The 26,632-nt window shown below is 34.7% G+C and overlaps 4 protein-coding genes, 2 long non-coding RNA genes and 3 other non-coding genes across 11 annotated transcripts; 1 reads left to right on the top strand and 8 right to left on the bottom strand.

Moving 5' to 3' along the window:
* Nucleotides 1-3,386: 3,386 nt before the first annotated feature.
* LOC127265206 (3-ketoacyl-CoA synthase 9-like) lies at nt 3,387-5,105 on the bottom strand. The gene has a single exon (XM_051294913.1). It carries the CDS (start codon nt 5,103-5,105, stop codon nt 3,573-3,575), a length of 1,533 nt encoding a protein of 510 aa, XP_051150870.1. The 3' UTR covers nt 3,387-3,572.
* A 251-nt stretch (nt 5,106-5,356) lies between these two features.
* On the bottom strand, nt 5,357-5,903 carry LOC127265210 (protein RADIALIS-like 6). The gene is made up of 2 exons (XM_051294917.1): nt 5,580-5,903; nt 5,357-5,495 (listed from the first exon to the last, which is right to left on the bottom strand). Exons 1-2 carry the CDS (start codon nt 5,819-5,821, stop codon nt 5,474-5,476), a joined length of 264 nt encoding a protein of 87 aa, XP_051150874.1. The 5' UTR covers nt 5,822-5,903; the 3' UTR covers nt 5,357-5,473.
* Nucleotides 5,904-8,800: 2,897 nt separating this feature from the next.
* On the top strand, nt 8,801-10,862 carry LOC127265207 (uncharacterized protein At1g01500-like). 2 transcript variants are annotated; one of them, XM_051294914.1, is made up of 3 exons: nt 8,801-8,998; nt 9,290-10,056; nt 10,390-10,862. In XM_051294914.1, the coding sequence occupies exons 2-3, from the start codon at nt 9,331-9,333 to the stop codon at nt 10,624-10,626; spliced, it is 963 nt and encodes a 320-aa protein (XP_051150871.1). In that variant the 5' UTR covers nt 8,801-8,998; nt 9,290-9,330; the 3' UTR covers nt 10,627-10,862. The 2 variants fall into 2 exon arrangements, with proteins under 2 accessions (XP_051150871.1, XP_051150872.1); XM_051294915.1 differs by lacking the exon at nt 8,801-8,998 and having other exon boundaries at nt 9,005-10,056.
* LOC127265208 (uncharacterized) lies at nt 10,821-13,134 on the bottom strand. Its single transcript, XM_051294916.1, has 6 exons — nt 12,916-13,134; nt 12,294-12,431; nt 12,003-12,179; nt 11,829-11,927; nt 11,328-11,573; nt 10,821-11,206 (listed from the first exon to the last, which is right to left on the bottom strand). Exons 2-6 carry the CDS (start codon nt 12,360-12,362, stop codon nt 10,934-10,936), a joined length of 864 nt encoding a protein of 287 aa, XP_051150873.1. The 5' UTR covers nt 12,363-12,431; nt 12,916-13,134; the 3' UTR covers nt 10,821-10,933.
* A 3,245-nt stretch (nt 13,135-16,379) lies between these two features.
* On the bottom strand, nt 16,380-18,542 carry LOC127265182 (uncharacterized). 2 transcript variants are annotated; one of them, XR_007841918.1, is made up of 4 exons: nt 18,528-18,542; nt 18,209-18,444; nt 16,593-18,112; nt 16,380-16,427 (listed from the first exon to the last, which is right to left on the bottom strand). It is a non-coding gene; the product is annotated as an uncharacterized LOC127265182 (long non-coding RNA). The 2 variants fall into 2 exon arrangements; XR_007841917.1 differs by having other exon boundaries at nt 16,380-18,112.
* A 1,132-nt stretch (nt 18,543-19,674) lies between these two features.
* On the bottom strand, nt 19,675-26,017 carry LOC127265274 (uncharacterized). The gene is made up of 3 exons (XR_007841926.1): nt 25,349-26,017; nt 22,838-24,603; nt 19,675-22,752 (listed from the first exon to the last, which is right to left on the bottom strand). It is a non-coding gene; the product is annotated as an uncharacterized LOC127265274 (long non-coding RNA).
* On the bottom strand, nt 24,755-24,830 carry LOC127265372 (small nucleolar RNA Z155). Its single transcript, XR_007841952.1, has one exon. It is a non-coding gene; the product is annotated as a small nucleolar RNA Z155 (small nucleolar RNA).
* Nucleotides 24,893-24,980, bottom strand: LOC127265370 (small nucleolar RNA R41). The gene has a single exon (XR_007841950.1). It is a non-coding gene; the product is annotated as a small nucleolar RNA R41 (small nucleolar RNA).
* LOC127265371 (small nucleolar RNA R16) lies at nt 25,635-25,717 on the bottom strand. The gene has a single exon (XR_007841951.1). It is a non-coding gene; the product is annotated as a small nucleolar RNA R16 (small nucleolar RNA).
* Nucleotides 26,018-26,632: the final 615 nt, after the last annotated feature.

Genomic DNA, 26,632 nt, shown 5'->3' with positions numbered 1-26,632 from the left:
AACGGCTAATAGCTGTTCAATAAGCTAAAAACTCTGCAAAAAGCTATTTGCCGAACACCCCCTTAATCTATAATTATTTTACTAAATAATAATTATTTTTACTAATACACTTCTTAATTACTTACTAATTATACTTTACCTAAATTCTCGTGTCTACAGTAATACACCCATGTTACATGGGATTGAGGGAGTAGAAAGTATGTACTATTTTCTATGATATAAATAATTATTATATATAATAATTTAAATATAAAATAAGTATTTTATATAATATTTTTAATAAAAAAATAAAGAGCATGATGTGTCACACTTTTTATTTTAATTTTTTCTATTTGGATAATAATTTAAAATATAGTAATATTTTGTAATACAAAATAACATAAAATCAATAAGGTTGCATTGGCAACAAATAGAAATAAGCCCCAAGTATGTCTAATTGAAAATATCATATATCTTTTTTTTTATCAATTCTATTTATAAGTATATATTTTTTATTATAGTAAAAATAATCACATATTGATAGCAAAATATCTTTTAATTTTTACATAAATTAAAAATATATTATTTTAATATGATCAAATTATACATAAAATACAAAAATTATAATCTTACACATTTTAACAAATTAATAAAATATTATTATAGTTTAATATACTACAGAACTTCAAATAATTTATTTAGATTGGAACAAAAGGAATAATTGTTAGCTAATAGTACAAAAATCAATTCGAGAACTATGTATTTTTGTAAGTTTGATAATCTTTTTAACTATATAATTATCACAATTATCTATAAAAAATATTCTTTGAGGGACTATCTATGTATGTTTTTTTTTTTTAAAAAAAAAAATGAATTATTTTACTATATAATTATCACAATTATCTATAAAAATATTATTTCGGTTTCGTTAAATTCGAAAAGAATATAAAAATATATCATTATTTAGTTGTGAGGGTATGTTGGATAAGACAGACTAATAAAGTTAAAATTTCTTCATTTCAATGCATACGTTGATCAGCGAGTGAGTGTCGCTGCTCACAAACTCACGGATGAGTTTTACCATCTATATAAATTTAATTATATATATATATATTATAATTTAATAATTAAATTTTATGTGATGTAAAATAAAAAGTGTGAATTTTTTAATTGCATTATTTTTTTTCCCAACATAACATTATGCATTACGATTTAAAATAAATAAAATAAAATAAATCAGGTTTGTATATGCTAATTCACTTATTGCAACTTTTTTAGGGTTTTTGAATCCATACAATACAAATACAAATAATCAACCTATTTAAAGTAGAATTTGATATGTTTATTCGAAAATATAGAATTTTAATAATAAAATTTTGAATTAAAATAATTATTTAATATAATATAAATATACGAATTAATTGAGTGATAGAAGAAAAAAAGTGAAGGGATGAATACTTCAACCAGCTATAAAAGAATTTAATTCGACCCCTATAATTTATAATTGGATTTTTTATAAAAGAATTTAATTCAACCCCTATAATTTATAATTGGATTTTTTTTTTTGGGTAGGTTTGGGTTTGAGCTTAGATTAATGTCATAAGTAAAAATATACATTTTGTTATTTCTGTTCGTCTTATAACTATGTATATATTTTCGTTTTTAATAATTATGAATTCCATAGTTTAATATAAATCATTTTGTTGTCTTGTATATTTATTATTATACTGTTCTCTTCGTTCTAATTCAAAAAATATATATTTTTTTAATTATTATTTTCGTATGTCTCATTTCAAAGTGTACATTACTTACTTTTTTTAAATAATTATACGCTAATATCAAAATATCCTTAATTTTTATTCCTTCCGTCCAAGCAAGAAGTATACATTTACTTTTAGCGCGGAGTTTAAAAAATAACAGTATTTTAACTATAGTGAGTAGGTAAAAGTAGTGTAATGATATTTTTGCCTTTACTTTTTGGTATAAAAGTAATTATGTGATGTAAAATAAGGGTATTTTTGAAAAAAAAAATATATGGTATTTAATGAAATGATTATTTTGTAATTTGATGTCCCAAAATAGAAATATGTATACTTTGTAGCTTGACGAAGAGAGTACTTAAATTACAAATATGTTATTACACATACAATTACTTTATACGTATAGTCAAAAGACAAAATGTCAAAAACTCTTACCCATTTCCACTAACCAATAAAATACTACTGTCTCATAACCATAGTCTTAATTGTGTTGAGCACGAAATTTATAAAATATTGATATTATATTAATAATTGATAAAAAGTACAGACAAAAGATTTTTTTACTTTTAAGAGTGTATTAGTTTAGAAAGTAGTGAAAATTATATAATAATAATGAAAAAATAAATGTACTTTTATGGTGATATAATTATTTATGCAAATGAGACTATTGTTTTAAGACAGACAAAAATAGTAAACAAGACTATTATATTGTGAGGAAAAGAGTATTACTCCCTCCGTTCGCCTCTAAAATCACATTTATATTTTGTGTCATTCTTAACATTAAAAATATTCTTATATTTGTATAATTTTTTGTACAAATGTTCTTCTATTAGTATTATAAGATACTAACGGAAGTATTTTTGTAATTTTTTTTTAAAATTTATATAATATTTTGATATAATAATTAATATTCAAATATCAATACGCAAAAAGTAAATAAAAGCCTTATAATTAATTTTTTAATTTATTACCAAACTTAAAAAAACCCTATTAAATTGGGAACGGGGAATATTATTTTTATATTAAAAGAGTAAAAAAATATATATAGTTATACTATTTTCCACCATCTATTACATCGAGACATAGAAGATATTAAATATCAAATATAGGCGTGGGGTCATGTGGAGCGAGTTCAGTCAAATTAAAATCTAATTTTACATTTTATGAGCTTCTTAATCTGCATTCAAATAAACAAAGGAGGCACGATTTTATTTTATTTTTTTATGTTTTTTACTACACTCTTCCCTTTCCAAACGAACTCTCTTACAAAATTCTTGTCTTAATATAATATAAAAATAATAAATATTTAATATGATACATATATTTCTTTTGTCTCATAAAAGAGATTTTATTTTTTATTTTTATTCGTCCCAAAATAAAGTATTATTTTTTAATTTAATAATTTTACTAATAAATATTCTTTCAATTTACAATATATTACACAAATATCCTCTGTCGCGCGGACAGAAAGAGTATATTTTTTTTATACAATCAAAATCTTATAAAATCTCCCAGACAAAGGCATGTAACAGAAACAAACATCCTGCCGCCATTTCCGGGTATAAATTAAACTCCTAATCACCTCCATACACACAAATTCAAACAACAATATATCATAAATCAAAACCGATAAGAGAGCAGAAAACAAAATGCAACATCATCATCATCATTATTCCAAACCAAAGTCTGTAAGAAAAAATTCAAAATCGCAAGAACCAAAAAAATAAATAAAACGAAAAACATAACCATAATAATAAGCAACTTAACTTTTATTGTCTTACTTTAAGCTAACTGTATTATATATGTATCTCTATTCTCTATGCATGTAAATAATCAGTAAACAAGATCGACAGGGTACCTTGCAATGCAATCCTCCCATGGCCCATTCGGCGCCGCCTCGACGTCGGCCATGGCTTCCCACACCGCACTGTTGCATTTGAACCCACTCCCGAACGCAATCTGCCAAACCCTATTCCCCTTCTTCATCCTCCCCTTCGCCTCAGTGTACGCCAGCTCGTACCAGATCGAGCTCGACGACGTGTTCCCGAACCGGTGGAGAGTCATCCGCGACGCCTCCACGTGGTCGGCGTGGAGATCCAGGCTCTTCTCCAGCTCGTCGATCACCGCCCGCCCGCCGGCGTGGATGCAGAAGTGGTCGAACGCGAGCTTGAAATCGGGGATGTATGGCTTCGTCTTCCCGTCGAGGAATTTCCGGCGAAGCAATGCCGTTAGGAAGAGGAGCTGTTCGGTGATCGGGAGGACCAGCGGGCCGAGCGTGGTGATGTTGGCTTTCAACGCGCCGCCGGCGACGGCCATTAGGTCACGCGACAGGGATACTCCTGTTTTCCCCTGTTCGTCCTGCTCCTGCTTCACGCAGCCGTAGGCTTTCTCGTCGGCGCCTTTGTGTGTTCGGACGATGTAGATGAGCTTGTATTTGGATCGCTTCTTCTCCGACGGTTTGTTCGATAGCAGCACGGCGGAGCCGCCGACTCGGAAGAGGCAGTTGGGGATGAGCATTGATTTTCTGTTGCCGTGGTAGGAGTTCGCCGTGATGTTCTCCGTGCTTACCACGGCGGCGTAGGTGTTCCGGTGGATTTGCAGAAGGTCCTTAGCTAAATCAATGGCGATTACCCCCGCGCTGCACCCCATTCCCCCCAAATTGAAGCTCAGAACATTTCCCCTCAATTTGTACCTGTTGACGATCATCGCAGACAGAGAAGGCGTCGGATTGAACAAGCTCGAATTCACCACCAAAATCCCCAAATCCTTAGGGTTAATTTTGGTGTTCTCGAACAATCGATCCAAAGCGCTGAAAATCACCTCCTCCGATTCCTCCCTCGCCGCCTCCATCGTCGGCTTCGGAGGAACCAAAAGCATCGCCGCCGGGAAGCTCGTCTCGTCGCCGAGTCCAGAACGTTCCAGAATCTTCCTCTGAAATTCGATCGACGATTCGTCGAAGAAACCAGAGAGGCGCGCGCGCTCCACGAACATGGCGGTCGAGACCTGCGAAGCGTCGGGCGGGCGATAGCAGGCGTAGTCCACCAGGTAAACGGGTCGGGCACGGGTCAGGGCGTAGAAGGTGGATCCGAATACGAGCAGGGCGGAGATGGTGATGACTGCCACCAGATTGTACTGCAAATCCAGCCAGAGGCGGCGTAGGTCGTCGGAGCTCAAATTCATCGCCTCGACGACGACGACCGCCATTAACGGAAGCACGCAGAGCGTCACGAGATGCGACATCAGGTAGCGATAACCTAGCTTCACGTACTTCAACCTCACGCTGTTCAGAAAGTCCGGCAGCCTGTAACGGTGCCCGGCCTGAACATCCACGGCGGCGCCGCCGCTGCTGCCCCCTGAAACCTCCATCACGCGGATTTCGATGATTCTTTCTTCCGGAAGAACGGAATCGCCGAGGATAAGTCAATCAATTTGCTGATGCTGTCTGTGCTCATACATACATATATATATATATATGTATTTGTTGCTCGTCCAGTTCAGTGTTCAGTAACAGTTGATGGGTAACTTTAATTATATATAATTTATTTCAAAATATACAATATTAATCGGCGGGAGAACATGGGCCATACTCCAAACTCTTCAGGCCCAATAAGCCAATAAATGGGCCCTAATTTGAAATTTGATGTCACCTTTTACTGATGATATGTAATTATGTACATTGTGTTAATAAGTAATGGCCATATTATATGTATGATCGATCATATAAGGTTGTTTTATTAAATCTTCAAAGACTTGAGCCTGCAAGAATCCAACTGGGGATTAACTCTTGAATGAAATTGGAGGTCAATGTAAGTATGATTTTGGTAATAATAATGTTAATACCTTTGTTCCTGATCATCTGTCATCTTCTTGTAGTCGGAAAATGATCCATAGGCCGGCAATGGGATCTTCCCGGCCTCGATGTGGTCGATATCTTGGACAAGTTTCTGATAGTGGCACTTAACTTCATCCACGGTCTTGCCACCGACAGCCCGGGCAAGATTCTGCCAGCAGTCGGGCCTTTCCTTGTCAAACGTCGCCAGGGCATCCTCGAACACCTTGTTCTGTTTCGTCGTCCAGCTCATTCTTTGACTGGTTCGAATTCAATGCCAAGAATTTAAATGTACAGAAATTGCAATGATATGTGGCATACATATATATGTGTATAGATATATATATAGCTAGCATTCGAACCTCGGCCGGGGATGGAATTTTCGCGCTTTTTGTTGCTTTTTTTACAGATAAAGGTTAGAATAAGATGCAATGAAGAAAATATCCTTAGGTAGATTGTTATGAGTCCAAATAATTTAAAGCTATACATACCACAAATTTTCTTTCTTTTAATATGTATAGTGATAATACTTTAAGCAAAAAACATGTAATGAATAACAAAATTGGGAATGTAGCTTAGTGCTTTTTGTCCATATGTATAAAGAATATATGCTTAGGTTGTCATGTTGGGAAATAAAGAGTTTTTTTTTTTTTTGTGTGTGTGTGGGAAGAACCCTAAATTTATTATTACAAGTTGTGATGTTCTTCGACATGGATAAAGAAAGATAGCCCTGAAAATGGAAATGGAGAATCAATCCATTTTATTCTTTGGAAAAGGGGAAGTAGATTCTTGATCTTTGTTGAAATCTGATCCATATATATTCAGATATCTTATCATGATCCACGTAGGTATCCCTCCAATTTCCTTTTCTTCAACTTTATTGCACCATCCATTTACATTTGATGTATGTATATTTTTATGTACTGATTTGAAGAAATTAGTAATATGTTAATTTTTATAAAATAGTACCAAAAAAATATAACACAAAACTAAAAAATATATAACATACATAACAGATGAAATTGTGATGTTTTCCGCCAATATCATCAATTCAAAAGTCCAAAAAGCATCCAAGAATACAAAGAGTACAGCAATTCACCTATGGCATGTTGCATAGCATCCACAATATATACATGCAGGTTTGTATGCGTATTTGTTTTTTTTTTTTTAATGTTTTCATATAAAGAATGTATTTTTTTTAAAAAAATTATAAAAAGATTGTAAAAAAAAAAAAGGTTATAGTGAAAAAATATATATATATATCATTCTTGTGTTGATTTACTATTTATCTTTAAGATATTATTTGAAATTTCTTAATACATATTTTAATTTCTTTTACCAAAATTTTAAATGTTACAATAGGTATTATCTTAGTTAATAAATCTACTATCTTATTGTTCGAAATAATCATTTAATAATTATTCTTCTATGTAATTCCGTCATTTTTTTTCTTGATAATAGTTATAATAAAAAAAATGATCTTTCCACGTTTGCAGTTATTATTTTTCTTTGTCTCAACAAGTTTCATAGAAAATTTATTTAAAATCTTCAAATCTCAAGATATTTCATCACATTGAACATCAGTAATGAAATTACCTAATAATAATTTGAAAATCGTCAATTTTATTTTTGACAATTCTGTAGAATATAATTATGCTAAGTAGTTGCAATATCTTTTTATTAAAAGAGGAAGGACGATTGGAGAGAAAAAAATAAGACATTAATAATTCTTTTGGCGGGTCTCGTTGAATACACAAACGGTCGTTGATTTATGAAATAAAAATAAAACTAATGCTTAGGGATACATTTGTAATTTGGTAATAATTAATAACATTTTTTTCTTTTTTTTTTTGTGGGTCAATTGACCCACTTTGCTTAATATAACATCCGTCCTTACACACTATTAAATCATTCATTACGGTTATATTTTTTCCGTCTCAAACACTTGAAATATTTTTTTTTATGTCCTAGACATTCTACAAGATTTTTAAAATAATATATAATTAAATATATTTAATCTCTACTGCATATTTTATCATATCACATCATCCAAATAAATATAATAATGGATTCCATGTGGCTGAATTAAATCACAACTATTCATTTTAATCACAATTTTGAACTAAATTTTTTTAATATAAGATGAGTGACTAAGATATAATTCAGCATATGTTGAACTCAATTGTGAGTCAGCACATGATCCATAGCAATAAATATATATATTTTGTATCTTATTATATCACTTAATTATTCATTTAAATTCTTGTATTGAAAACAAATGTTGCATAATGTGATATGCCATTAGGAAAGCCAAACCTCCACCCTATTTTAAGTACTTTGAAAATAATAAGAAAATAATAAATAATAATAATAATAAAAAAAAGAAATTCTCACAAAATATTATATCATATATTATTTTAATATTAAATTCATATCAAAATTTTTCAAAACCTTCAAAAAAAAAAAAAAAATAACACCCATTTTAATTAGTTGAATGTTATATTTTCTTTAAAAAAAATTATATATTTTAATCTCAATAACATCAAATAAAATTAGTTAAATAAAATTTCAAATTCCTAAATTTATTATAAAAAAATAAAAAATAAAAAAAGTTGGTTCCCTCACTATCACTCCTACTTCTTTAAAAATAAGATATCTTAACGAAGAAGATTATTGAAATCATTTTGGATAAGATCGATATTTGAAGTACGTCAACTCTTTCAACGTTCCTTTCCTTCCATACAACTTCTTCTCAACTCCCACTCATTTTTAATTTATTACATTGCATTAGGTTTTGTTTTAAACAATACATATTTATTTATTTGATATTATTCATTTATTTAATAATATTCATTTTTCAAAAAAATACCACACCAAATATATTATTATTATTTTTTTTTCACAAAATCAAATCAAATATTATATTTTTACTTTTTTTTCAAATTTTCAAAATTTCAAAAAGTTAAAAAAACATGTATCTTATCATCTCCTGTTCTAGAAATCATTACTATTCAAATTTTAGTATTAACATTCGACCACTAATCCTGCTCACTCGCAATGAATTAATATGATCGTATACATATAATCTTCAAAAAATGATCGAAACCATATAACTTAAGAATGGTGTCCGATGTATATATTTGAAGTTTGTCGCACGTGTGGAAAAGTCCACGATGATATATATATATATATAATTTGGAGGTGTTTTCATCGTCTCCATTACCGACGAAGAAAACAAAAACAAAGAGAGAAAGAAAGAAATCAACGGCTACGATTTGACGATGGAGTGAGTCACAGTCGTTGAACAAATGCCACAAGTTATTGTGTGGATCTTAAAAACCTCAGAGGCAGTTTGGGTTTCAGTTGCTATTTTGTCTGTTCGATTCGCCCACCAAAAACAGATACGAGGTTGTGGTCGGAACATCACTCGGTGAGATTTTCATTTTTGTAATTCATTCTTTTCTTCTTTCATTACCAGTATCATCATCATGCAATAATCCAACATTCTCAGAGGTTTTTGCACTGTTCGATCGGGGAAAACTAAAATTAGGTTTAATGGAATTGATCCGAGTTTGAAAATTGGGCGAATGTTAGGGGCGAGTTTGTTGGGCTACCTTTCGTTAATGGAGATTTGATTTCATTTGATTTCTCTCTCTCTCTTACAACCAAGTATAATTAAAGCTTGCTTCACTACACTCCATTGATTGTTTCTTTCTCACAGATCACGACCAGATCGATGATTCTGTAATAAACACCTTTTCCATGGAGACCTTCTATTCGAGCAACGGGGATAAAAAAAACCGGACCGGTCCGCCGGTGATCCGGCGGCCTGAATTCGCCGGAAACCGGTTCGCCGCCCTCTCTTGGTTGGACGTGCGTGTGTTCTATGTCCGGATCACAAATTTCACGGCCGACGATTCGTCGCCGGAATCCCTCACGCTCCGTCACTTTCCGGCGTCGCCGGAAACTGTTGTGGAAGTGAACGGCGCTCGATGCGCCATGGATTCCGACGCCATGTCGTGCACCCTGCGTAAGGACAGAGTGGATAAGGAATCCGAGGAGGCGACATTCATCACTACCGACAGCATTCGAGTGTCCGGCGGCGTCCGGTTCCACGTGTTCGACCGGGAGGATCTCGTGATCTCCGGGGCGTTGGAAATGTCCGATGACAATGGCTTTTCCGTCGAGTCGACGACAAAGAGTAATGCCGCCAAGAAGTGGGTGATGAAGTGCGAGTCGGCGACCGGGCTTTTGAAAGGGAAGCGGATTACGCGGGTCGAGCCGGTTTCGCCTACGATCGAAGTTTACGTCGCCGGAAGCTTCTCCGGGACTCCGCTTATATTAACCAAGACTTTGGTGATTAGTCCTCGAAAGAAACATCGAAAGGTTGCGCTGCGGCCGATTCCGGAGTATGACCACGACGATAGTGACAATAACGAGGCTGGTCCTGAATCGTTGGAAGATAACAAAATCAGCCTCGATTTCCAGGTAAAGATAGCTTCAGTACCGTGCTAACAGCACACAGCACATCGTCTAAGTGACAAATAGCACATCTTGATACTAATGACAATATATTATATATATTAATATATTATAAAAATATGAACTAATGCCACGTGATATAGTTTAACAAAAAAAAAAAAATTACTTCAGCTTATGGAATACTTGTATACATCATCAGTATAATACATGCTCATATTTCACTTAGCGACACAAGTTCATCCCTCGTCAAGCAGGTAGCATAAAATAGCTGATTTCACCCTATGATATAATTTTATACAGCACATCTTCGGACATGCTCTTACCTCGTACGTATCGCAGGTAGCAGAATACAAGAATTATAGATCAGACAGCGAGGAGGAATACGACGGTCTGTACTGGACACAGTCGGCGCAGTACATGGAAGGCGAAGACGGCGAGCTGTCATGGTTCAATGCCGGAGTCCGGGTGGGCGTCGGGATAGGCCTTGGCGTTTGTCTCGGTATCGGAATCGGAGTCGGGCTACTCGTTCGCACATACCATACCACGGCGCGAACCTTCAAAAGGCGCCTCTTGTAGCCGCGATCAGGCCAAAAACCGTAGCATTTTGGTAATAAACAGTCTCGGGAGGTTATTATCTCGTCGCGCATTTTGGTAATAATGGCTGCGGAGACGAAACTAAGATGGCGCGCAAGAATTCGACCTTTGCTAGAAGCATGTTTTTATTTCAAAAGATGTAATAGTATATACGAGCGACTGAACATCGACAAAGATGCCTAAAGGAACGCGGTAAAGATAAGATAAATTCTCCGGCATTTTCTGAAAGTAGTACAGATATTCATCAATGAGGTTATTGTTAAGTTACGTCGATTCGAATCGACTCAACTCAGCTCTCGGGCTCGGGGGCCACCTCAGCCCCCGACAAACCGTTAGATTGGGGCTTGTCGAGCCCCCAAACCTTAGCAGATTTAACATCATCGAGCGCCATCTGTCGAGAGAACTCTTCATGATCGTACTGCAGAGTCGCTTTGCCGCCAAACTCGAGCGGAAGGTTGTCGACGTCGAAATACGACCTCATCAGCTCGACGCTGTCCTTGTTCTTTGGGTACACGAACTTCACCTTCTGGAAAGTTTTCGAGTCCAAGAAGTATTTGACAACCTACAATGCAAAACCGATACTATTTTGTAATAACTAAACGAGTCATCATCGAACCTTAAAGTACCGATCTGAGATGTTAAAATGATGTAATAAGTCGACAGGAGCGATGAAATGAACAGACCTTCCAGAAAGCTTCGAATAAGCGAGGCGGGTTGTACAAGAATGCGATGGCGAGTCTCTCGGGGTAATGGTTTTGGAGTATATTGACGGTATCTCTCGCTGATTTGATAGGGACATTGTTTGTTATCGACCATCCGGTGAAATCTATTAACCACGCCATTTGTTCCTGCCCTTCCGGAAGATTAAGGATCGCATTTTCGATGAGGTACACCAGGTGTTTCATCTGGTTGTCGAGCGACGCAGTGTTCTGAAGACAAAAAGGATAACACAAAGCTCGTCACAGCTCTGTCTGAAACAGACATAGTCGAACGAAGAATTTGCAAAGGTTGTCGCTATACACAACAAGAAAAAATCATTTTTGTAACAAAACTTTTTTGTCTCTAAATCTACTTTTTCTGTTACTAATGACATTAGAGACGTAATTAGGAACGAAATTACGTTAGCTACATGAACTTTAGGGACGGAATTCCGTTACAAATATATTATTTTTTTGTAGTGATACCTGCATCCCGGGTCTTAGAATAAGAACTGTCCTGCCATTACGGTCATGGAAATCCGCTCGGAACACCTTCCCTGTCTCGCCTTCAACCGCAACTTCATTCTGAGCAACCATCAAACATCGATGTAATAAATAAACCGTTGGTAACAAATTTAAGTTCCAGACATTATAACATACCCAACGGATTTCCTCGGGTTTGAAAGACGAGCGCCATCTAAGTGTCTCTTCGAGCATTTTCTTGGATTTGTCGACATGCCAATTCCGAGCTTCCAGATATCTTTTCAGACAAGCGTCGCTGCAGTAGTGCAAGGTTCGGCCGGAAAGAGGACCTAGAGAGGCTCGGAGCTCGTTCATCTAACCGAGAATCGAATCATAGATTTTATCAAAACTTCTTACAAGAGACAATGCAGCAATCGAGACAGTTATTGACGATGATCATTCGATAACAGGGCTAATCAAATCGTATACCTTGCGCTCTTGCTGCAGCTCGACTGTCTCCTCGCTGTTTGAGGAGCTACTCTTATGGCGACGAAACATGATGCTCTCGGATGACGATGTTGTCGTCTCAGAACAGAACAAATCAAATTCACAAGCAGCAGAGGAGCTCTGTAAGAAATCAATACGAAACCAACACCAGACATGAATTTCCTAATGATGTTCGAAATTAATTTTGACAAACATTTGAGCGATTAAATCGTTCGATCGAAACCGTTACTCTTCATCAATTGGCATACACAGACAATCTGAAGAGACCACAAAACAACACAGAATTGACCAAAAAAGCCTTAAAATGTGCACTGAACTCTCGATTCGCAGAATGAAATAATTTTCATCATCATCTCCCCCTGTCTGATTTATTACAACTTTGCAGATCATCAAAAAAATCAAATCAAATCAAATCAAATCAAATGCAATTGAGCCATAGAACTAGTCAAACTCGTCGAATTCAACACATCTGAGAGTCATAACCATCAATCAAAATCCAAATACAAGGACAGATCAACGAAACACTCATAAAAACACCATCGGCCAAATCATCAATCCAAACCATAAAAATTGAGAATGATCACTTATAGGGTTTTAGTTTTACCTCGAATTCTTGTCTTGTATTGTATTGTATTTCTTCAGAACAACAGCGCCATGAAATCCCTCCACAGAATGACTAAAAATCAAAGTAAATAAAATCGATACTGGCAGTCATTCAGAGAACACGCCTGGAGTGTGAACGAGCTATCGATTCTTTCTCTTGCTTCTTTTTTTTGGAAAAATAATGATTTATATATACAGGAAATGCTTACTGTGCTGTAAGAATTTGGTGCCCAAATGAGGCGGCCAGATATTTTCTTGGTTCTGCGGGTGGTGTACGGCCCTCTTGTACTGCGCCTTGCTATTCTTCTATGCGGTTTTACCTTTCGTACGTCACAGACTTACCTGGGCCGTTGGATTAGGTGGGAAATAGCCACGTGTTTGAAGATCTGCTCTTCCATTGATGAATGGGTTGTGATCGTAAGAATTACCCATAATTTTTTATTTTTTATTATTACAGTTATATAGTAAGGAATAATAAATACTCCCTCCGTCCCACATCCTATTTCCACGTTGCATTTTTTGTCCGTTCATGTCACTTTTCTTTCTGAAAAATGATTATATTTTAATCTCATTTTAAATTTTTTAATTTATTTTTTATAATTATTTCCACTAATATATTTTTAATTATTTACTAATTACATCCCTCTTTTAAAATACTGTATATATAGTATAGCAAATACGGTATTCAGACGGAGGGAGTATTATTATTATTATTAGTGTTGACGGATAGGATAATATTGCAGAAATAAATAGAAGATTCTTAAGGTAGAGTGGAAAAATGAAGTAAGTTTGAATTGTGGAGAGCAAAAGACAAGTCAATTTTCAAAGCAATTATGGTCAGAATATATTATATATGTACACCAAATAACCTCATTATTCGTTTTTCTTTTTAAGTTTTAAATATGTAAAGAATAACTAATTAAAAATAAAGAAACCAGTTGCTATATATGTTAAATCTAAATATTACTATATATTTTTTATTTTTTATAATATGAACAAACCTTATATTTCTGTGCGCTGACCAAAAAAATTAATATGTATTAATTATTTTCAATGAAATATGCTACAAATTGAATTTTTGTTACTATTATTATTGATGGGAAAATTTTCTTAATTGTTTCTTTCTTAAATTTAATTGTATAGAGATAAGCCATGGCTATATTTTTAAAGTGATGCCAACCCTAACACTGTGAGCCATAACTTTCCAGAAATAAATAAAGTAAAATAAAATAAAACTTTCCAGAAGGCAGATCTGACATTAAAAAATTCTATCTAATTTTAATTACTCTGGTTATGTCTATCCTCTAAATCTACTAGGAGTTTATTGTGTAAAGTTTTAAATATGAGCTTAATTAATTAATTTCGATAATCTAATTGTGATTATAATTTTAAATGAACAATATAATTGCATTTGCATTTGTCACTTAACTATTCTTTAATCATTAAAAGGATAAAATTATATGTGACCTGAAATTTTACTAAGCTATAAAATATTTGTTGAGCAATATTAAAAATATATATTGATCTATCTATATATATATATATATATATATGAAATCACTAAAAATATGTTACATATTATATGTTGGAATGTCGAACAATTGGTGAATCATTTGGAAATCATATATGAAATCTAATGTTGAATTTTATAATCCATTTGGTTAATAATATATTGTGGTGTTTAACAATAGAATTATTGAAATGAGCAAAACTCCCTTAACGATTATAATTATCGAATTTAATCATAATATGATCTATGGAATAATTGCTTTATCACCACATAATTATCCTTTTTTATATTTTAGAATATGCTCCAAAATAAAAAGAAAAAAGTGAGCATATCTTTTGTAACTATAAAATATATATATATATATTTACCATTCAAAACAAAATTCTATTATTCACTTAAAAGTAGTGATATATAAAAATTATATTTTGTGTTCAAAATATAACATCAACACTTATTTATACTAAACTAATTAATTTTTTACTCTTTCTCAAATCAATACTAAATACGTCCAAAAGCATAGATAAATACAACCTTTTTAAAAAACAAAAAGAAAAAGAAAGTGGTAAATTCTTTAATTAGATCATGTATTATGCGTGTTGATATCATATCATATCAAATCAAACGTGACATAATACAAGAAGATTTGAAAACTATTATTATACTAGTAATAAATAAAATCAAGAATTATTTATGGTTGAGAAGATGGGATTAGGTACACTAATTCATACCACTTTTTTTTTTTTTTTCTTTCTTTTCACTATTTCTTTTTGTAGGCTCCCACAATACAATACAATACAATAAAATACTTTAAATTGAAACCAATACCAATACCAATACCTCTTGAAATAATCAACATTGCATTTCAATTTTGAAAGTGAAAGAAATACCAATAACCAGACAAACAAATTAAAGACACACACAACACAACACAACACAACACAACCCAACTGGAAAATTGAAAATAAATCAAGAAAATTGCCCAATAGACTAACTGACAAAAGTAGGTATCAATCACTTTCACATCCACTCCACTCCTCCACTAATTGCAATAATGATATTTAGTGGAAATATTACTACTACTATTATTATAAATGAAATCAAAATTGGACCATTATTGACATTGACTTTAGCATCATATTTAATACTTATGATGGTCCAGTAAATTTTGTAAAAGATGATTGGGCCAACCCTAACCTGCAAATATATAAATTATATTCCAGTCCCCCAAAATAATACTATTTCATCAACAGAATTATAATTGAAGATGCTACTCTTCAATTTTCCAAAATCATCAAATTTAACACTATTTCAAAATTCTCAAATCTTCCAAAAATCTCTTCTACCAAGAAACCAAAGTAAATAATAATAATAATAATAATAATAATAATAATAATAATAAATTATTTGCATTTCTTTCCATTATAATAAAATAATAATAATAATAATAAAAGAAAATTGAAAGAAACAGGGGGGGATCCAGGCGGACTCGAACCACCATCCTCTCAATTAATTGAGTGCTCTGCCAGTTTATGAGCTTATGGATCCATCCGTACACACCAACCATACTTCTAAAAGACAAAATCGAAAGTATTTTTTTATTAATATTTTCCATGTCTTTATCCAAAAATATTCCTTTCTCTATTATATTAAATATGCTAAAATAATTTTAATTTTTACATGGAACGAATAATTTCAATTTGTGGTTTCAAATTAAGAAATATATTATCATCATTTATCTACAATAGTATTTAAATTTTTATATTTTTCTACTAAAACAATAGCATCTCAAAGATACACCTATTTGATAGAATAGAATAGAATAGATACATACACAGCAGAAGACATATAATAACCTGATCACCTTCTTGAAGCAGTTGTGGCTTCATCACCTCCTGGGATAGCAATAGACCAAACAAACAAGCTGGACTTTCAAACTAAAACCTCAACAAAACCAGTAGATGCACAACACAGCTTCAAATTTTCATCAACTCAACAGGAAAAGCCTAACAGAACATGTAGAAATAATAGAATATACGAAATCAGAGCGCGGTAAAAATAAAATAAAAGAGCCGGGAGAGGGTAATTTCTGGATACTAAAACAAGCAGAAAGAGATGATGCATATCAGAAGAGATCTAGGGAACAAACAGCCAGGCAGAAAAACTTGCACCTGCTGCAGTCATCAAACTTCAGCCAAGATGGTTAGTGTGTTCCCTTTCACCTTCTTGCAGTGCAGGGGAGAAAATGATCAATTATCACATGGAGAATTGGGGATCTCTTCAGCAGCAATAATAACGATTTCGGAGACGCCATTTTCAGCTTGAGTCTTGAGGATGGCAGGGACGTCAATCTTGCATTCTTCTAGACTAATCATGCATTTACCAGTCCTGGAGGTTGCTCGACAGCAAACAAACTCCATGTCAAGATTTGAATCAATACATGAAGGTTGATCATGAAGCCTCCCTCCAGCTCCAATGAGAAACCACAGACAAGGCTTGATCTATTACAAAGAATACATCTTTCGTACAAATAGATTGCTGAACATTACAATCCTCCCCAATCACCTTAAAAGTACAGCAATCCACTCGAGTATAATCAGAAATCTCAATTTATCAATAGGATTAAAACCAAACAAATGCATAATTACGAAAACAAGTTACTTTGATAGTAGTCACTCTTAGAGCTTAAGTTTGAATTCTTTAACCACTCGGGAACTTTAGTTGATCTAGAGTTGGAATTAAAGATAAGATATATACCTGGACACCAAATTGGATCACATAACAAGGAATCATTTGGTTGGTACTGCGTTCAAAATCTGTATGATTTTTTACATGTTTGCTTTCCTATGTATGAACCTAATATTCCAATAATGGTGAAGAATTTAGAATAAAAAATGACAACATAAGCACATTTATAATTAAACGAGGTTAACCCTGATGTCAATAATAGGTATATGAAATAAGTATGAACTTATAACACAATAAACTATACCTAAATTTTGTGATGAACGCATCAAGTAAAATGTGTACCTCCGGCTTTGGGGATGTTTCTGAAGAACCAGTTCCTCATAATTTCTTGACCGGAAAAACGTATTTGAAATTCTTCTGATATGTAAGGGCTGTGTTTCTGTTCTTTTTCTTTCTTTTTTTATGACGTTACACAAATCAATTGAACCCAATCACATTTGATTCGTGGATTGATTGCTCAAATTGAACTGTGATCGCGTGCGAAAGGAAAAGCCAAAGAAAAAAAAAAAAAGAAAAAGAAAAAGGGCAACGCAGACGGGGGAGAGCCGGGCAATTCCCGTGCCATCTCCCCTCAAAACACAAAAAATAAAATTTTATTAAAAGTTGACCTGCCATGCGAGCGCACCCATCATGGCAAAGGTCTGGACAGCGGCGACACATCACCTCACCTTGACTGACATCATATTTTTCAGATACATACAACTCACACATACACAACGCTACTCATAATCATATGATCACAGGAAGCAGAAGAATATTAAAAAAAAACGTTAATAAATCACAAGTACTTCCCTGATGTCCGATGGATTAATCGGAGCCACGTTACAAACCAGAATAGCAGATCCGCGTTGGAATTTTCAGAATTCAAAATCCTCTGGCTTCGCAGATCCAATAGTCTCATCGAACGGATATTCGACATCGGCATAACCGAACGCTGAGCGCCCTACGTTAAAAAAACAACAGAATAATAAGATGTTAACCTAAAACCATAGAAAACTTCATAATAAAAACCAGATCCACAAACTGCCTTCATCCATACGCCGAAATCAAAACGGATCTACACAAAACTCAGCGTTCCGAGTCCGTCATGCGAAGAAAAAGCGATCGGCTGACCATTGGGCCGGACAACCATACTCGAAACAAAAGCCTTCAAATCCATAACCAATACGCAGATCGTTCAACGATCTACACAAATTCGGAAGCAGAAAAGATGGATCAGAAACCAAGCAGCGTCGATCCGACGAAAGGAATCGGAAACCAAACCGCCTTGCAGTTCTGAAACGCACAAAAAAGATTATTTAAGAAGAGCGGTTGACAATCCAACGGCTGAAAATGCGTGGATGGACTTTTAGGCCAACCCGATTGAAACACGTGGACGGTCTCAGATAAATATTGGGAATATTCTGAAGTGTTGGTGGATTGATCGGACGGCTGTGGTTGTTTCGTACTTTGCGGATGATATTTTTGGTGCAGACGCGAAAGTCGGAGAGCTATGGGCCGTGGACCAACTCGCCCACTCAACCTTTTCTAGTTAGTCCTTCGTCTTTGAGAAAATTATGAACCGATCCCTTTTCATAATGCCACAGGCCCACGTGTAAAACGTAACAACAATTATTTGTGTGTTTTTAATCGATCATTAATATTTATTATTTGTGTGTTTATTTGGGAGTTTATGTATATTTTATTATTAAAAATATTCAATTAAAAATTTATTTGTTATAAAAAATAATTTTATTTTAAAATATTAGATCAATATCTATGATTAATTTAAATAATTACTTAAATTTTAATTCAAAATTTACTTAAAAAATTTAAATTTAAAAATCCAAACCATCAAGCAAAAAAACAAATCATAGTCAGTTAAAATTATATTCCCTCCGCCCCACATACTATATCCACATCTCACTTTCCTTCTTTGAAAAATTAATTTTAATGTCTGCTGTAGCAGACACTGTATATGTGGGACTATTAGTTTTAATGTGCTCTAAATTTGTGTTATTTATATACAATAAAAATATATCTATATCTATATACAATTTCATTGCATTCTTTCAATATTTAATAATCATTTCGTCTATCACATTCAATCCACACTCTTAATTATTTTCCTATTATGCTCCGATTTAACTTTTATTTTAAAATATCACAAGTGAAATAATTTTCTCGAATATGAGTTGTAAACTTATGTGCAACATATATAAATTCACATATGTTTAGAAATTTGTTAATATTATTCATAATTTCGCTTTTATGGCTATGAGTTTGTTAGAATATTTGTGATTTTTTATTTTTTTTATTTTTTTTGTTATGCGTGTGTATTTTATAATTTATATAATTTTATTAGAAAGCACAAAGAATAAATATTACAATATATATATATATATCAAGTACATCCAAACTAATATATTTAAATTCCACATTTTCGATACCAAATTCCCACCTCGCACCGACAGTAGGATTATTCAATAAAATTACCCATTAAAGCTACTCATGCATACGTCTATATATCAAATTGTTTCTACTTTTATCTCTAAGATGAGGGAGGCTCTTTAAAATTACTTTCCACCTATTAAAATTACTTTCTACCTAAAAAGTAAACTAATAAAAATTCATACATATTTCAAACATAAATAAATAAATATATATACAGATAGTAACAGACGCATATAGTAGATTAGCTGAGAAGAAAAGTTTGGAGAAGAAGAGAGAACAGAGCAAGGTGTGGCTGGCACTGCAATGGCGGCATTGCTTGGAGTGGAATAAAAGCAACCAAGCTTCTGTCTCATCTCTCTCTCTCTCTACATTAACCTTGCTCTAAGTAAACTAAAATATTCCATCTTAATTCCCATGCCCTTTTCCCCACATTCCATCATACCAAACACTGAAAGAACCTCCCCACCAAAGTGAATGTGTATGTATTCTATAATCTCAACTGCAAATCAATGGCTCCAATTCTATTTTCTCTTCTATTGTTCATTCCCCATATCTATCTGTTAGTTTCAGCAGTTTCTAGTTGAGTGAGTTATCGGGGAAAGAGGAAGCGTACCATGGCGGCTAAATCGGATTTTGCCCAGAAGCTCCTCCACGATCTCCGCCTGCGCAAGGAGAGGATGGCTGGCGCTGAATGCTCCAGCCGCCAATCCGGCCATACATCCAGAGGTAAAGCTTCTGCAATATCCTTCATGCACATAGAGATTTAGATCAAGTCGAGAGATGTTACTACAGCATGCTATCAGTTTCGTGTTGAGATAAATGTTCTGTTCTTACCACCAAGTTAAATGTCGAATTCCATTACTTTAAAAGATAAAAATATAAGAATAGATACCGTAGAGGTAACATTCGTTAAATGTTTATCTTCCTGACCAGTATTGATTCATATGCATAGTTATTTCTATGATCCAACAGTTGTGCAGGGAAACTCCGGGCGAACTTCAAGGGGTTCCCGACAAATAAACACGCTAGAATCCGTGAGTGTTGATTCAACAGCTACCTGAATATGTTAGGGTAGAAATAATTTTGCACTAAGGAATAGATTAATCTAAATGAGTAGCGACGATTACCCTTGCGCAGGTTGGTTTAAGAACAGGGAACAACACAGGAAGAAGGTCGAGCGGAAGTAGCCGGGCAATCAATATCAATGAAGCATCAAACCAGATTGTGCTGTACGAAAGCGGCCAAAGTTGCAGACAAGTCAAGGATCTGACAATGGCCATAGCTTTTGCCTTTGAGAACAGCGGGAGCCTCAGTAAAGTCGGGGCTTCGAGTAACAATCCACTGGTGAATTTTTTCAACCGGTTTGGTCGGAGATCTACGGGCAGCCAGAAAATGGACATTGCCAACTTAACTGTCCATGGCCTCTCGATAGACCAGTATCCTAATGTCTCCAATATTCAGATTGGCGAAATCTCCAAAGGAGTGCAGAAGCTGAACCAGATTCTAAGAGCTTGCTCCAATGGCTTTAACTTTGATCGACACTCAATTGAAGTAGGGAAGGAGCTGTTGAAAGGCGCAGTCGACTTGGAGGAGTCTTTAAGGATGCTAGTGAGCCTGCAAGAAAGCTCAAAGCACATGAATGCCAGTCAGAGCAAAAGCCGTATAAAGCTAATCGATGAGGATGAGGATGAGGATGAACAAGACGACGGGGGTAAGGTTGCTGATCAGTGGAAACTAGACAGGCCCAGATTCTCCTTTGACAAACCTTCTAGAAATTCACATGTAACTTCAGACACCAACAGCTCAAAACTGATTGTCCACCGGAGGTCGACAAGCTATGTCCAAGAAATGACTTCACCACAGCCCACAAAGGAGAAAGGGAGGATTTCAAATGTCATAGCTAAACTAATGGGGCTTGAAGAACTCCCTCAGAGGGAAGGCTCCAAAGCCATGAAAAATGACTCGAAAGGAAAGGAAGGGAAGCAAGAGAAAGTTTCTCAAAGAAATCATAAGTTGCCCGAGCACTTGAGCATCGACAGAAAGTCCTCTGCAAACAACACTGTCTATGAGAGAAGCAAAGTGCAGAAATATTCAGACACATCAATGGCGGAGTCTGTTATGAACAAAAAGCAGAGGCACGAAAGTTTTGAAGAGAGTGGGAGGAAACAGAATCACATAAAAGATAAAGAAAGTACAGCCATTGAAAGGGAATCCAGTAAGCCAGTTTTGAACACTGAAATACAGCAATCGCTGCGAAGTGGTAGAACAGTTAGAGCTGAAGAAAAAACACAACATAGGTTGGAGCACAAGATCCGTACCAGTTCAATGGAAAAGAGAAGCTCAGACAATGTACCAAGCAAACAGGAAAAACCCCTGCAGGATGTGAGTTTGGTAATTCAAGATCACGAGCCTAAAAGAATCGAACATTCAGAAGAGAAGTGGAAGGCAGAGCAAAGAGCACAACAGCTACAGAAACAGAATGTGATTGCCAAGAAACAAGATGGCCACCAAGTGGAGAAGGTGGCTTCAAAATCAAAGAGAAGTACAGCCACAGTTTTGAAGAAGCTATCACAGCACAAACCTGCATTGAGTTATGAGAAGTCAGTGAAACCCACCGAAAAGGTTTCCATAAGAAGTCCACTAAACAAAAGATATCAAGATGTTGCTCCAACGAATGACAGGTCCCGAGAAACAGCATCTACCCAGGAAAATTTCAGAAAGGAGGACCGAACTATAGATTCATCGCCAAGAGGATCTCATATTGACGAAAACAAGGAACACAGTAAGGCCATGCTCTCAAAGGAGAAGCCAATTGAGGTTTCAGCAACACAGATGATCATTCCGGAAGAAGTTCAGAAAGGTGAAATTCCTCAGAAGATAGATGTGATGATGACCAAAAGAAATGCAACTGTGAATCAATTAGCAAGAACAAGAAAGCAGCCAGGTAATATACTGAAAGATTTGAAACAGCAGATGGAATCCAAGAATCGCAGCTCAAAAAGAATGGATGATCAAAGTAATGGTAAGGTCAACGGAAGAAAAGAACAAATGCCTATGAGTGATGCATCAGACATGAAGGCCCATCGACCGAACCAGCAGAAGTGCCAAACCGAAGCTCACCAGAAAATCATATCCAACAGTCATTCGCATCTGAACAGCAATGTAAGTTTTCACTTAAGTTTTGATTGAAGACAACGAAATTTAAAAATAAACAAAAGGCTTACACAGTACGTACATCTTTACCGACATTTCCAGTGTGACGCTGCAAGCTTAAACTCTGGAGAAGCTACTGATGCTGTCAAGTCAGCAGAACAATCTTATGGTCCTGAGGATCCACAAGAACTCAAATTATGTCAACCAAAAGGTGTTTATCTATCCATTATAAACAATTACGTTGGTTTGCTCACTTACTAGGGCCTGCATCTCGCATAAAATTTCCCATTCTTGCATTTGATATAAAGCATATTGGCATACTCTACATCTTGTTATTTCATTTGAGACCACAGGTATGGAAGAAAACCTGATCTAACTTAATGCATACCTTTTAAATCTTGCAGGTAATGATGAAGGTACAGAACCATACCAACAACTTCCTGCATGGGCAAGACAAGAGCAGCTCACAGAACCTGAGAAGGACCTGAAGGAGATACTGATAAAAAGTCAGTTGTTCCTTAGTACAGCCGAAGCCCTATTCAAGCTCAACATCCCTGTGAGCTTTCTCCACATCGGTGACCATGACGATGAGGTTGCAAAAAAGAAGCTGCTGCTAGACTCTGCATATGAAGTGATGAAAAGAAAAGCAAGGAGACAGGAAATCACATTTCATCCCTACCAAAGGAATGATTTAAGTTATACCAAATTAAGGTCCCTCGACGACTTGGTCAGGTTGTTGTGCAAAGACCTGGAAATTCTTAAGTTCTACAGCCAGAATGGTGGTGATGAATGCGATGTTGCAGCCAGCCTAATTAAAATGCTCGGCAACGACATCTATGATACAAGTCCAGACATCAACTGCATGTGGGATCTCGAGTGGAGCAAAATGATGCTTATATTCCCTGAGAAGGATGACATTATAAGAGATATAGAGAGACATATGCTCAATGGCCTGCTCGATGAGATCACCAACGATCTGTTACTTCTAACTGTTTCAGTTTAAGAGATATCGAAAAACTGGATTTTGAGTGCTTGTCTTGAATCAAACATGGTTTTTCAAAGATTTTCAAAAGTACAGCAACCATTCTATTTGTATTGTGATTTCTGAGGCAACAAATGAGAATGCAAGACACAAAATGTCATTCATTTGGACTACATGCCATCTGCAAAACTGTCTTAACATGGAAAAAAAAAACACTGATACACAAATTCATAAATTGCATGGAAGAAACAAACAAATTAAGCTCGATTCATGGGGACATAATCAATTCTCCAGACAAACTGCAAAAGTGCAACTTCTTTACAGCAAACATCCAACTCCTAACACGATCACTTATCTAGATATGCATGGCAATTCGCATGGATGATCTGTTGGACAAGGCAATCTACTTCTTGAACATTTTGGCCAATTGTAATTTTAGGTCCTTTGTGAGTATTATTTGTTTCCTTCTCTTGCAGTCACCTGAAGACTCTGCTGCTCCAAAATAATATATGATCAATCCAATGCAGTTCCATTATGACAAAAGAATATAAAACAATTCTCTATAAAACATATTTCACGTTAAAGAACATTTCGTTGGAAATGTTAATTAAATGTCTTCAATTGCATATCATCAAACCTGTCCTGAAACTGAAAATATGACAATCTTAGATTTGCCCTCAATGTTGAGAAAAATTTCTAACACCGGGCAATGTGCCAAGCATTTGTTTCCTTTTTTTTTCCGATCTGTAACTATCAAATTACGGCCTGTCAGCATAAAACCACTAAAACTGGATTGATGAGAATCAAATAACTAACCAAATTTCTTTCAAAATTCTTGGCAGGCTTCAAGCTACATTCAGCCAAGGCTGTAACATGATAATACATTAAAATTATCAGGAACACCCTCAAAATTAAAATGAAAAGCACAGAATCATGATGTGTTACAAATATCCTTAAAATATGTAATTTCTAGCATGTTGTAACATGAGAAAAGGTCTTTTATTTCATTGTTGAAACCATCAATCAGATAATTGTAGTCTGAATTTTTGTGATCATCTTCTGTGTATCTGAAGTACCAATCCTCACCTTGATGGTTTCATTCCAAAAAAAAATGTCAAAAACTAAATTTTAAGAAACTAAATACTTAATCAAGGGCATGGCTCAGAAGGATCCATTGGTTTCTATCAACAAAGTGGAGAACCCCACTCAGAAAATAGGTAGTTTTTCAACATCATAGCCATAACCCAATAACTCAAATCAGTAGACCTCAAATACCATCCATATTGCAAAACAAATAAACTGCACACAGCTCCACGCACACCCAAATATAAAACATTGTTAAAACAAGTATTACAGCCTGCTCAGAACATGATTAATTAATCTTGAACAAGTTTCATATGTCCAGACATATTTGATTATGTTCATCAGAGCAGAATGACATACACGCCGATAGACAATTAACATAACTTATAATACAAAAACAAAGCCAGAAATAAAAAGCATGCTAATTCACAGAAAATTAAACACTTGACGCGCTTCTCAAGATCAAGGTAGACAACTCATCGGAAATTAAGAATAAAAGTAATATAAAAATTTAAGCAAGAACTATACATCTCAGGAATATTCCTAAGCAGGAACATGGGCAGACAATCAACACGGCATCAGATTCAGTCCGCCCGTCTGCTTTCTATCATCATCGAATTGTTTACAACTTTCAAGCCGGAAAAACTCAAATATTACCGCCTTAAAATCTTATCCCCAAACCCGAAACACATAAGAAGGAAAAAAATTGCAATAAGCTGAACCTCAGCCCAAAAAGACAAATATACCAAAAAAAAAATTCGCTAAACACGACAGAACACGAATGAAATGGAATAGTAATGCGTACAGATCTTACAATGGCATCAGATAATAAGCGGAGTTTGTTGTCAACACAGATAATCAGTGTGTAGGACAAGACTTATATCATCATTCGCCACCATAATTCCTTCCCAGCAGAACAACTTCACATAGCAGAATAAGGAAAGCAAAACAAAAAGGAAAAACACTTCAAATTAAACAAAATGCGAGCAATGGGCGGGTAAGCCATTCCATTCATAATCATGAACCAGCATATACACCCCCTCCCAGCAAACATCAAACACCACAATCAAAAAGACAAACAGCACGACGCAGGCGAACATAAATCTTCCAGCTAGTAACCAAAACCACCTCCAAAATCACAAAATTAAAATTAACACATCCCCAAACGAGGATGGCGAGGCGCAGAAAGAACCCGCAATCGAGTTGTACAATAAATAGGGTTTTCTTACAATTCTAGGGTTTAAACTCCATGGTATTGGGCCTGATTAAATCAGGCCCAATTAGCCCAATAAGACGTTGTCAAAAAAAATAATTAAATAGCCCATTTAATCCCAACACAGAATTAGCCTATCTGAGACAAGGTCAAAAGATAAAAAACAATAAAAATAAAGAAATATACCCCACTTTGTCCTGAAATTTTTATCACATTTGTAAAAGTTGGGAATAGTAATAAGACATGCAATGGTGATTAGGATGAGGCAGTGATGGATTGTTTGTTTGTTGTAAGAACTTTTCAAAGATGAATTAATAATTTATTTATTAATAGTAATTGATAGTTGAAAGAATATCCTATGGCCTGTTTATTTTTGTCCCCACCCACCCCGAGTTTCTTGGACGATTTGGAGAAGATTATTAATTTATTATTATATTTTAAAAAATATATTGGTGATTAATTACAATGATGGAATAGAATTTCGATTGCTTTGTTGGCTATGCCACGGTATGATATAAAAATGTTAAATGCTTATAGTATTTTATTAAAGTAGTATACTCCCCTTATAAAGGAATGGGCTCAGATGCTTTCGGCACAGA

The sequence above is a fragment of the Andrographis paniculata genome, unplaced genomic scaffold (genome assembly GCF_009805555.1).
Source record: "Andrographis paniculata isolate CXL003 unplaced genomic scaffold, ASM980555v1 Contig72END, whole genome shotgun sequence".
Classification (NCBI taxonomy): Eukaryota; Viridiplantae; Streptophyta; class Magnoliopsida; order Lamiales; family Acanthaceae; genus Andrographis; species Andrographis paniculata.
The sequence above is the reverse complement of the archived record's forward strand: the minus strand, read 5'-3'. Positions and strand labels throughout refer to the sequence as shown.